General features: G+C 47.4%; 1 protein-coding gene across 1 annotated transcript in view; it reads right to left on the bottom strand.

Annotated features, from left to right (window-relative positions):
- Positions 1–10,434, bottom strand: part of ATP8B3 (ATPase phospholipid transporting 8B3) — a 43,635-nt gene extending 33,201 nt beyond the window's left edge. Inside the window, exons 1-7 of the mRNA XM_033136923.1 lie at positions 10,373–10,434; positions 4,635–4,676; positions 3,711–3,802; positions 2,641–2,754; positions 1,853–1,951; positions 1,053–1,114; positions 772–844 (exon numbers count right to left, since the gene is read on the bottom strand). Coding sequence (XP_032992814.1) covers positions 772–844; positions 1,053–1,114; positions 1,853–1,951; positions 2,641–2,754; positions 3,711–3,802; positions 4,635–4,668 — 474 coding nt within the window. The 5' untranslated portion in view covers positions 4,669–4,676; positions 10,373–10,434. The remainder of the gene's footprint in view (positions 1–771; positions 845–1,052; positions 1,115–1,852; positions 1,952–2,640; positions 2,755–3,710; positions 3,803–4,634; positions 4,677–10,372) is intronic.
- Positions 10,435–12,675: the final 2,241 nt, after the last annotated feature.

Raw genomic sequence — 12,675 nt, 5'->3', positions numbered from 1 at the left:
CAGCCGTTCACCAAAAAAGGGAGGGAGGGAGGGAAAGAGAAAGGGAGAGCGGGAGGGAGGAAGGGAGAGAAGGGAAGGGAATGAGGAAGGGAGGAAGGGAGGAAGGGAGAGAGGGAAGGAGGGAGGGAGGGTAAAAGGAGGGAGGGAGAAAGGGAATTAAGGAAGGAGAAAGGGAGCGAAGGAGGGAAGGAAGGAAGGGAAGAAGGAAGGGGAGGGAGGGGAGGGAGGGAGAAAGGGAGGGAAGGAGGGAAGGAAGGATAAAAGGAGGGAGGGAAGGAAGGAAGGAAGGAAGGAAGGAAGGAAGGAAGGAAGGGTAAAAGGAGGGAGGGAGAAAGGGAAGGAAGGAAGGAAAGGAGGGAGGGAAGGAAGGAGAAAGGGAGCGAAGGAGGGAAGGAAGGAAGGGAAAAAGGAAGGGGAGGGAGGGAGAGAGGGAGGGGGAGGGAAGGAAGGAAGGAAGGAAGGAAGGAAGGAAGGAAGGAAGGAAGGAGAAAAGGAGGGAGGGAGAAAGGGAAGGAAGGAAAGAAGGAAGGAGAGGGAGGGAGAGAGGGAGAGGAGGGAAGGGAGGGAGGGAGGGAGGGAGGGAGGGAGGGAGGAGGGATAAAAGGAAGGAAGGAGAAAGGGAGCGAAGGAAGGGAGGGAGGGAGGGAAGAAGGAAGGGGAGGGAGGGGAGGGAGGGAGAAAGGGAAGGAAGGAAGGAAGGAAGGAAGGAAGGAAGGAAGGAAGGAAGGAGAAAGGGTGCGAAGGAGGGAAGGAAGGAAGGAAGGAACTTACAGGCACAATGCTGTCCTTACGGAGGCAGACAATATCACCCACGCAGATATCCCGCCATTTCTTCTCGATGAAACTGGGTTGGAGGGAACAAGGAGAGAGAATCAGCCACGTTCAGGAGCCAGCCGTGCACACGAAGGGGAAGAGGCTCATGTTGTGGGTTCCCCCCCACCCATACACCATGGGGCTCAACTGTTCAGCCCCACGCTCTTGCTGCAGATGACCTCTGTGGGGCTGAGCAGCTCCAAAGGAGAGCCCCACCCTTCTCTTCCAGCTCCCCTCACCTTTTCCCCATCAAAATCTCACAGGGGCGGCTGTTGATCTCCCAGTCGCTATGATGCCGGCCCTGCGGAGGAAAAGGAGGAGAGAAAACAGGTGATTCCATAGAACCGTAGAATTGCAGATTTGGAAGAAAGAAAGAAGAGAGAGAGAGAGAGAGAGAGAGAGAGAGAGAGAGAGAGAGAGAGAGAAGGAGGAGGAGGAGGAGGAGGAGGAGGAGGAGGAGGAGGAGGAGGAGGAAGGAGAGAGAGAGAGAGAAGGAAGGAAGGAAGGAAGGAAGGAAGGAAGGAAGGAAGGAAGGAAGGAAGGAAGGAAGTAAGGAGGGAGGGAGGGAGGGAGAGAGAGAGAAGGAAGGAAGGAAGGAAGGAAGGAAGGAAGGAAGGAAGGAAGGAAGGAAGGAAGGAAGGAGGGAGGGAGGGAGGGAGGGAGAGAGAGAGAGAGAGAGAGAGAGAGAGAGAGAGAGAGAGAGAGAGAAGGGGAAAGAAAGAAGAAGAGGAGTTTGGATCTGATACCCCGCTTTATCACTACCCGAAGGAGTCTCAAAGTGGCTCACATTCTCCTTTCCCTTCCTCCCCCACAACAAACACAGAGTGAGGCTGTGGGACTTCAAAGAAGTGTGACTAGCCCAAGGTCACCCAGCATCTGCATGTGGAGGAGAGGAGACGCGAACCCGGTTCACCATATTACGAGTCTACCGCTCTTAACCACTACACCACACTGTCTCTCAAACCTTAAAGATATAATAGCAAGAGAGAGAAAACCACACTGGCACCACACTGGCACCAACGCCCCAACCCATACTTACGACGTCATCTATCAGGTCCCGGACGCCTCTGATGGAAAGCAGGAGCGTGAGGGGGAAGAGGAGAGCAAACCAGGGAAGCGTGGATATCTGGGGGACAGTCTGAAACAGAAGACAGGTCAGGAACAATGACTATTCGGAGATTTCTCACAATCAGGGCTGAGGCCTAATTTCCTAATTGGGATGTGTGACAGAAACGGTTTGGCCGTGGCCCAGGTGCCAGATATTTTTTTTTTAAACGTTGTGAAAATGCATTCTAAAACGAAAAAAAAGTTTTGAAAAATACATCGAGTTTGGCTTAGCTCGCTGTCGCCACCTAGGGCCGCGTTTGTGCGATGCGCTTCGCGGCGGGTTGGGAATGTTTTATTTGCATTTTGAAATAAATGCCTCTTTTGATTTGTTGTTCTTTATTTTTTTTCCAAAACGGGAAGTCTTTAAAATAGACTTGGGGAAATAATTATGGATCGGTGGTCTCGTTAGATAGCAGAACTCGTGTTCAATGGCTGTTTTAGGGGTTGTTTTTAAAAGTCTGGGACGGATTAATCCATTTTGCATTAGTTTCTATGGGAAAGCAGGACGCCTCGGTTTTGGAACGGGCTTCAAGAACGGATTAAGTTTGAGAACCAGGGGACCACAGTCCCACTGTATTTTATATCTGTTTTTTAAGATCTCCCAATCTTGATGCTTGAAGCAACAGGTGCTAGGGGTCACTGGATCCTCCCCAAAAAAGGCTGGCTCCAGAATTCCTTTATGGGACACCCCCGTTCCCAAATACATGAGAATCCCCTTACCTGCAGGAGGATGATGAAGATGAAGTATAAATTAACCAGCCGATGAAGCTGTTCGAACAGGTTGAGAGGGAGAAAGGTGAGGACGTTGTACTTTGCCGTCTTGATGCCGTTGCCCTGAACACGGAGGTGGGAGGAGAAAAAAATAAAATTAAAATAAAGATGTGTGTTCTGAGATTTATTCGAGTTATCAAATCAGTTGGGGGAACTGAGAAAAACTGTGCACTCCCAAAATCCACCAGAAGGAAGCAGGAACGGGACTGGAAAGTTGCGTTTAATTAGCTCTTTCCTCTCTTCGAAATCTACGGTCGCGATCGAAATTATTCACACGCGCACACACACACACCCAAATGGCAAATCAAAACTTGCAGACTTTCTGCTGTTTTCAAGGAGACAATCATAGAATCCTAGAGTTGGAAGAGACCCCAAGGGCCATCCAGTCCAACCCCCTGCCAAGCAGGAAACACCATCAAAGCATTCCTGACAGATGGCTGTCAAGCCTCCGCTTAAAGACCTCCAAAGAAGGAGACTCCACCACACTCCTTGGCAGCAAATCCCACTGCCGAACAGCTCTCACTGTCAGGAAGTTCTTCCTAATGTTTAGGTGGAATCTTCTTTCTTGTAGTTTGAATCCATTGCTCCGTGTCCGCTTCTCCGGAGCAGCAGAAAACAACCTTTCTCCCTCCTCTATATGACATCCTTTGATATATTTATTTTATATAAATCTGCTTTATTTACATATAAACACGCACAGAGCACTTCAACATGGCTCCCTCTCTCTCTAGCACCAGACAGAAAGAACAAAGGACAATAGTCCCACTTCAGGGAACACAGTAAGACAAACATCCTGTCTTCCGTCACTTCCAACACACACACTGTCATGTGATAGACGACAATCCCATGGCTGCACACGGGGAAAGAATCTCCAACAATGTTTTCTCCAAGCTGAAGTGACTCCGCTGCTTAAAAGAGGAAATACGATTTGCAATAAGCACCGAGGCTTTGGGGAGGGGGATGGAACTGGATTTGCCATAAGTTACAAGATCAATAAAACAGAAGTTCCATTGCCTTACCGCGTATTTTTTCCTCTTCAGACAGCAGGCATATTTCGTGTGAAACTGCTCGTGGTATGCCCTGTCATTGGCCTTCACGATCCAGGTGAAATCTGGACAAAGAGAGGTAGGAAGAAGAGCTCAGAGGTAGCACTGCTTGCAGAGAGCAGCCTAGAACCCTGTGATAGAAAAGTGATGCCTTGAACACAAACAGCTAGAGAAATCTAGAACCCAAGAGGTGCCTAGAACCCTAAAAAGGAAATGGGTGTCCAGAGCACAAACAAACCTAGTACCCTGAAATATCAAGTGAGGTCTATAAACAAAACCAGTCAGAAGTCTAGAACCCCGGGATATCACGGGAGCTCCAGAACCCCCACCCCTCCAATTAATCTGGAGCATTCAATCCAGCGCTTAGCTTGAGGTTCACAGAGACCGTTTGCTAGGTCTCTTTCTCCCTCTTAATATATGTCATTTATTGATTTAAAGACTGGTTCTTATTATTTTTGTTTTTTAAAATCCCACTCTTCAGTCACATATGACTTTCAGTGTGGCTCAAAATTCGTGAAAGAGAGAAGGAAAGAAAGAACAAAAGGAAGGAAGGAAAAGGAAAAGAAAGAAAGAAAGAAAGAAAGAAAGAAAGAAAGAGGGAGAGAGAGAGGAAGGAAGGAAGGAAGGAAGGAAGGAAGGAAGGAAGGAAGGAAGGAAGGAAGGAAGGAAGGGAAAGGAAGGAAGGAAGAAGAAAAGAAAGAAAGAAAGAAGAAAGAAAGAAAGAAGAAAGAAAGAGGGAGAGAGAGAGAGGAAGGAAGGAAGGAAGGAAGGAAGGAAGGAAGGAAGGAAGGAAGGAATCCTCAGGCTTACAAAGTAAAAAAAAAAAACATGACATAAAAGGAAAGCAAGTTGGGAGGAAAGAGGAAAGAAGAAGCTCAGGTTGAAGTTCTCAGCTACCTTGTTGGGATTTGGATTCATCCTGGCTGGCCATTTTGATCCCTAGAAATCAAACAGATGGACAGAGAGATAGATTAAACAGACTACACCAGTCATGTATCTGGGTCAGAATCGCCATCCCTTGGCAGCAGCAACGCAAAGAACCATAATACCTGGTGCATTCCGCGCAATATTTCGCTTATCTTTTGTGAATACCGAAAGCTCGTTTCAGCATTTCACTTGCGAAGTTCGTGGGGAAAGGGTCGGTGAAAAGTTTGCATCCGAAACGAAACACAGTAAAACGAAGCATCAATAGAAGACTCTTGCTTTCAAATTAATCTCCTGGAAGAAAATCAGGTGTTTTTAAAAAGCGAAAGGTGTCCTCTGAGGTCTAATAGTAGAACCAGGATGAGGAAGTTTTAAGTCAACAAGTGAGACAGACTCGATTAAGCATCTACAATATCAGCTCATGTTTTTTCTTTTCTTGCAATCATAGCAATAATTATCGCTAAGTAGCGGTAAGCTGTGGTTTTCCCAGTAGTGATGTATGGAATGAGCTTTCGTGTGCATGCACACTTCTTCAGATACCTGAAGAAGATACCTGGTATCTGAAGAAGTGTGCATGCACACGAAAGCTCATACCAAGAACGAACTTAGTTGGTCTCTAAGGTGCTACTGGAAGGTTTTTTTGTGATGTATGGAAGTGAGAGCTGGACCATCAAGAAGGTTGATCGCCGAAGAATGGATGCTTTTGAATTCTGGTGCCGGAGGAGGAGACTCTTGAGAGTCCCATGGACTGCAAGAAGATCAAACCGATCCATTCTGAAGAAAATCAGCCTTGAGTGCTCAGTGGGAGGACAGATCCTGAAGCTGAGGCTCCAAGACTTTGGCCACCTTGTGAGAAGAGAAGACTCCCTGGAAAAGACCCTGATGTTGGGAAAGATGGAGGGCGCAAGGAGAAGGGGACGGCAGAGGACGAGATGGTCGGACAGTGTTCTTGAAGCGACTGGCGTAAGTTTGGCCAAACTGCGGGAGGCAGTGGAAGACAGGTGGGCCTGGCGTGCTCTGGCGCATGGGGCCACGAAGAGGCGGACATGACTGAACAACAACAACAAATGGCTTTCCCAGTAGTGATGTATGGAAGTGAGAGCTGGACCATAAAGAATGGATGCTTTTGAATTCTGGTGCTGGAGGAGACTCTTGAGAGTCCCATGGACTGCAAGAAGATCCAACCAATCCATTCTGAAGGAAATCAGCCCTGAGTGCTCACTGGGAGGACAGATCCTGAAACTGAGGCTCCAAGACTTTGGCCACCTCATGAGAAGAGAAGACTCCCTGGGAAAGACCCTGATGTTGGGAAAGATGGAGGGCACAAGGAGAAGGGGACGACGGAGGACGAGATGGTGAGACAGTGTTCTCGAAGCTGCCAACATGAGTCTGACCAAACTGCGGGAGGCAGCAAAGACAGGAGGGCCTGGCCTGCTCTGGTCCATGGGGTCACCAAGAGTCGGACATGACTCAACGACTCAACAACAAAGCAGGAATATTCTGATTTATTCTGTGCCCTTGACCCAAAGGTCCCTGGGTGGGCCAAGACATGCCAAAGCACAACACCAACAACGGTTTGGAACAAACTGTGATCCCCAGAACAGGGCAGGTCCTAAAAAGAGAGACATCTCAAGCCCAGAAGGTCAGGGTAAATAAATATGTACCGTATAAACAACACTGGTTTGCAGAGGCAGCTGATGGATAATAATATTGGTATGTACTGGGAGATACAGATTAACTAAGAACAGCAGCAACAAGGGATACATCTTCAGAGACATCTTTTAGCTATCAATCAATCAATTTATTCTGCATAGCCAAAGGCCTCTACAATGTACAGTACAGGACAAGGCAACGCTTTCCTCTGAAACTTCATGGCGTACCCTAGAAAAAGTTTACGGCATCAAAAGTTCACCGGACAAAATTTTGAAATTAGAGTGTGTCAACACGGACCGGTTAAGGGGACGCGGGTGGTGCTGTGGGTTAAACCACAGAGCCTAGCGCTTGCCGATCGGAAGGTCGGCGGTTCGAATCCCCGCAGTGACGGGGTGAGCTCCCGTTGTTCGGTCCCTGCTCCTGCCAACCTAGCAGTTCGAAAGCACGTCAAAGTGCAAGTAGATAAATAGGTACCACTCCGGCGGGAAGGTAAACGGCGTTTCCGTGCGCTGCTCTGGTTCGCCGGAAGCGGCTTAGTCATGCTGGCCACATGACCCGGAAGCTGTACGCCGGCTCCCTCGGCCAGTAAAGCGAGATGAGCGCCGCAACCCCAGAGTTGTCCACGGCTGGACCTAATGGTCAGGGGTCCCTTGACCTTTACCTTTAAGCACCATTTCATAAATCGATGTGCTCTGGGCCTACTGATTGAAACCAATGGGGGCAGACTTAGCATTGTCTACTATTTCAGTGGGTCTACTTTGAGTAATACTAATGTCGCAACCCTTGGTTATTCAGGGTTGCAGCCAATGATGTTCTCAGAGTAGACACACTGAAATTAAAAGCCACGATTCACTTAGTCCCGGTCACTTCCGTGAATTCACCCTTCAAAGAATTTAGCTGGATACAACCCTGACTTTCTCTCTCTCTCTTTCTAAATCATTTTTATTAGGTTTTCCAATACAGCCCTGACTTTCTCAAAGGACCTAGATATGTTTCCTTGTACATAATGTTTATTTATTCCTCTTGGCGAACGGACCCTGTGATCGCATGTTTGGATTTCCTTGAGTGTTTACAGTAATTTAACTATACTCCCCCCCCCCACTTCCCTCCCAATTTTAAGTATTGCTTATTCATTCATTGAAAATAATAATAATAATTAAAAGGTTGCGGAAGTATAAATGAAAGGCTGTCATCGTAAAAACAGAGGTGAAGCAATAAGGCCACATCTAACACAGCAGATGAAAAAGATAAGGCACATTAAATGATGTATTCTGAAGAACAAAAGCCCTCACTGAGTCACAATTATAGTTCAGGCCTGCCCTGCAAATGCAAAAAATCACTTCTACGAACGTGAGGATGAAAGCTTTGCGATACACTCCACAGATTCAGCTATCCAAACATTCTCATTTATCGCTTTTGGGGAAGAATACCAGTGATTAAAATGAATGCGTTGCCAAGAATGTTGTTTTTATTTCAATCGATCCCCGTGGCAAAGCTACTGGGAACCAGGCGGAGGGGCCTTCTCGGTGGTGGCGCCCGCCCTGTGGAACGCCCTCCCACCAGATGTCAAAGAGAACAACAAATAACAGACTTTTTGAAGGCATCTGAAGTTCAGGGAAGCTTTTAATGTTTAATAGATTATTGCATTTTAATACTGTATTCTGTTGGAAGCCACCCAGAGTGGCTGGGGAAACCCATCCAGATGGGAGGGGTATAAATAAATTATTATTATTATTTTAGAATCATAGAATTGCAAGGGACCCCTGAAGGTCATCCAGTCCAACCCTCTGCAATGTAGGAATCTCAGCGAAAGAATTCCGGAGATCTTTCAACTGAAAAGTTCACACACACACACACACACGGACCTGGAAGATTCTGGTAAAATGAGAAGGCATTTGGCCCGATACCGCAGGATAATTTTTCTCTTTGATGTTTATCCAGTCCTTTGAATAGGCAAATTTCAACCTGTCCTCGGCATGCCTCATAGAACAAGGGGCGAATGGACTCAGTGTCTCGGCTGGGGGTGGGCTTTTGGGGGGGGTGTTTCCTTCAGAAGACTCTGTACATTGCATTTTAAAAAAAATACAGTGGTCCCTTGGTTCTCAGACTCAATCCGTTCCGGAAACTCCGTTCCAAAACCAAAGCATTCCAAAACCAAGGAGCGCTTTGCCATAGGAAGGAACGCAAAACGTTTAAAAACAACCTGCATCAATAGGAGTATATCATCTAGATGAAGGGAAGTCATAGTACCACTATATTCTGCTCTGGTCAGACCTCACCTGGAATACTGTGTCCAGTTCTGGGCACCCCAGTTCAAGAAGGATACTGACAAGCTGGAACGTGTCCAGAGGAGGGCAACCAAAATGGTCCAAGGCCCGGAAACAATGCCTTAGGAGGAACGGCTTAGGGAGCTGGGTATGTTTAGCCTGGAGAAGAGAAGTTTAAGGGGTGATAGGATAGCCATGTTCAAATATATCAAAGGATGTCATATAGTGGAGGGAGAAAGGTTGTTTTCTGCTGCTCCAGAGAAGCGGACACGGGGCAATGGATTCAAACTACAAGAAAGAAGATTCTACCTAAACATTAGGAAGAACTTCCTGACAGTAAGAGCTCTTGGACAGTGGGATTTGCTGCCAGGGAGTGTGGTGGAGTCTCCTTCTTTGGAGGTCTTTATGCGGAGGCTTGACAGCCATCTGTCAGGAATGCTTTGATGGTGTTTCCTGCTTGGCAGGGGGTTGGACTGGATGGCACTTGGGGTCTCTTCCAACTCTAGGATTCTATGATTCTATTCTATGATTCTAACCCCTAAAACAGCAATTGGACGCAAATTTTACCATCTAACGAGAATTCTTTCTAGTAGCACCTTAGAGACCAACTGAGTTTGTTCCTGGTATGAGCTTTCGTGTGCATGCACACTTCTTCAGTTATCTGAAGAAGTGTGCATGCACACGAAAGCTCATACCAGGAACAAACTCAGTTGGTCTCTAAGGTGCTACTAGAAAGAATTTTCGATTTTGTTTTGACTATGGCAGACCAACACGGCTACCCACCTGTAACTGCATCTAACGAGAAACATTGATCCATAAAATGAAAGCAATAATCAATGTACTGTACTATAAAATAAATAAGACAGTATTGTGGACGATAAAAATTAAAAATTGTTGCAAGCAAACAAGCAAGCAAACTTCATGGTGAATTCCCCCCCCCTGCAACTTTTCCCCTAGGAACAAAAGCACCAGTTCGCACCATTCGTGGGCACTCACACAAGAGGGGAGAATCGCTGCTGTGGTCGGATACTGCTTCCGGGCTTATTTTTTTTTTAAGATACGATTTTTATTTATTTTCCAAATAATTACATACATCCACACCATCATTATCCACTTCACCGCCCTGGCTCGTTAGAGCCTATCGACTTCCTTCGAGCCTCCCGCCTCACGGCTATCAAAATTAACCTTTGCACCGTTGAATTTTGCACCATTCCCCACTCTTGATTGTACTCGTGACGAAAATGGCTGAAAATGTGAATAAAGATATAGAGGTAGGAAATTTCTCACTGCTTGCGGGCTTCCCGTCGAGAGGCAGGATACTGGACTAGATGGGTCCCCTTTGGCTGGATCCAGCAGCCAGCTTCTTCTTAAGGCGGGAGGAAGAAATTAATTCCCCCCCTCTTTTCCCCCACTCCTACCCACGACTGCCCCAGGGTCCTCATTAGGAGTGTTTAGACACAGCTCAAAACCTGCTCTCTGCAACGGCTCCTTAGCAACCGGGAGTTGGCACACCTTACCTGCCTGCCTCCCTCCCTGGGGTCAGGTGAGATATACCCTCTTGCCAGGCACCTGGGATGCCTCCGAGGCCCTCGAGTGTTTTGGGAGATGTGGCAGAAAGGTGAGGCCGCACCTGGGCGGCCCTTGAAATCTGTGTTGAGTGGCAAGGGAGTGCCAGTCAACCCAGCCTTCCTGTCTCCTCTCTCTCTCTCTCTCTCTGTCTATTTTTCTCTTTCTCCAAGCCCCCACCTGGCCCGCGCCTTTCCCATGACGATACCTGCAAGACTCGCTCACCTGTTCCTCAGAGGAGAAATCCTTCCCGGCCAGGTGTAAGGTATCCCCTTTCAACTCTTCCGCGCCCGGCCGGCATCCTGCCAGGGGTTGTGCAGCCCACACAAAAACACTCACACTCAAAATTAATCCGGCTCTCGTCGCACGTGGAAGCTGTTTCCCTGCGCTTCACTCTCCACCCAAATCCGTAAATTGAGCCTCCGCGAACCGGGCTAGTCTACCTGTGCCTCCACATCCGTAAATTGAGCCTCCGCGAACTGGGCTAGTCTACCTGCGCCTCGCTAGGAATCAGCACAGCTCAGTTTCCACCTCTCAAACATACAACACACCCTCCAACATTTCACCAGTGAAAATAGAGGCGTGCTTTTCCCTAATAAGAATAATAATCTAATTATTCATACCCCGCACATCTGACTGGGTTGCCCCAGCCACTCTGGGCGGCTGCCAACATATAATCAAACATTTATTATTATTATTATTATTATTATTATTATTATTATTATTATTATAAGTCTCTCTACGTGGCTGCCTTCAGATGTCTTCAAAAGGTTGTGTATATACTTATCTGCTTGGCTTTGGAGGGGATGGAATAGGATGTCCCTGTTTTCATGGGAGAAACGTTGGAGGGGATGGAATAGGACGTCCCTGTTTTCAGGGGAGAAACGCTGGAGGGGATGTTTGCCTAATCTTCTCTGCACACTGCTGGCTCTCACTGCCTCCCGTGGGCTTGAATTTGCCTATGTGTCAATGCACGAAGAAGCTCCATTTGTCACCAACCACAGCTACCCAGACCTATATTTTTAAAACGGAGTACAGAAATCCAGAGGGGGGACGGTTACCCTGATGCACCCTCCAAAATGGCCTAAACCCTTTCGGGTGCAAAACCTGAGTTTCCTGGCATGTCCTCAGTTTCCATCCAAAAAAAAACAAAGTTGATTCAGGGAGTTGGCGGGTGCTGGATCGGGCAGTTGACCCGCTAGGGAACCGTTCTACCTTTCCTCTCCAATTTCTTTGGAAACCACCCTACATGCCAGCAAAAAACCCTCCATGGACTGGAAAGGCAGAACAAAGTGTTTCTTGCCCTGACGTCGAGCTGCTGCCTCTTCTCTCTGCACAAGACTTGCTCGATCGTATTTCACTCTATTTTTCCCAGCAGTTTTATTCTGAGTCTGACCGCAGAGTGCAGACCCAGCTAACCCATTTCTGCCCACTGCTGTGAAGCTCTTTCTATACAGCTTTGCAGGTGGACAGAGGAAGCGGCCTTCTTCTTGTTGTTCAGTCGTGTCCGACTCTTCATGACCCCATGGACCAGAGCACGCCAGGCCCTCCTGTCTTCCACTGCCTCCCGCACTTTGGTCAGACTCATGTTAGTAGCTTCGAGAACACTGTCCCACCATCTCGTCCTCTGTCGTCCCCTTCTCCTTGTGCCCTCCATCTTTCCCAACATCAGGGTCTTTTCTAGGGAGTCTTCTCTTCTCATGAGGCGGCCAAAGTATTGGAGCCTCAACTTCAGGATCTGTCCTTCCAGCGAGCACTCAGGGCTGATTTCCTTCAGAATGGAGAGGTTGGATGTTCTTGCAGTCCATGGGACTCTCAAGAGTCTCCTCCAGCACCATAATTCAAAAGCATCAATTCTTCGGCGATCAGTCCTATTCCATCCCCTACAATGTTTCTCCCCTGAAAATAGGGACGTCCTATTCCATCCCCTCCGTTTCTCCCCTGAAAATAAGGACACCCTTTTACATCCCCTCCAACGTTTCTCCCCTGAAAATAGGGACGTCCTTTTCCATCCTCTCCAACATTTCTCCCCTGAAAATAAGGACGTCCTATTCCATCCCCTCCAATGTTTCTCCATTGAAAATAGGGACATCCCTGGGCGTAGGGCTTGCCGATCAGAAGGTCGGCGGTTTAAATCCCCGCAATGACGGGGTGAGCTCCCCGCAATGACGGACTGGACCTAATGGTCAGGGGTCCCTTTACCTTTACCTTTAAAGAAATACTGTTTATCAATGTGACAACAGCGGGAAGAATGTTATATGCCCAGGGATAGAAAGAAGAAAGAGCCCCATCAAAAGAAGAATGGATAATGAAGAGGATGGACTATGCAGAGACGGCAAGGCTGGTCGGGAAGATCAGGCACCGAAAGGATAACAAATTCAATGGAGAATGGCATAACTTTATAGACTATATTAAAGAAGACTGTAAAAATCTAAAAAAATAATAATAAAAAGTCAGCAGGATTGATAGCACTTTAAATTTAGAACGACAAAGGATAAAAACAAAGTATAATAATTTGGATAAATGGA

This window comes from Lacerta agilis, chromosome 18 (assembly GCF_009819535.1).
Source record: "Lacerta agilis isolate rLacAgi1 chromosome 18, rLacAgi1.pri, whole genome shotgun sequence".
In the NCBI taxonomy this organism is placed as follows: Eukaryota; Metazoa; Chordata; class Lepidosauria; order Squamata; family Lacertidae; genus Lacerta; species Lacerta agilis.
The sequence above is the reverse complement of the archived record's forward strand: the minus strand, read 5'-3'. Positions and strand labels throughout refer to the sequence as shown.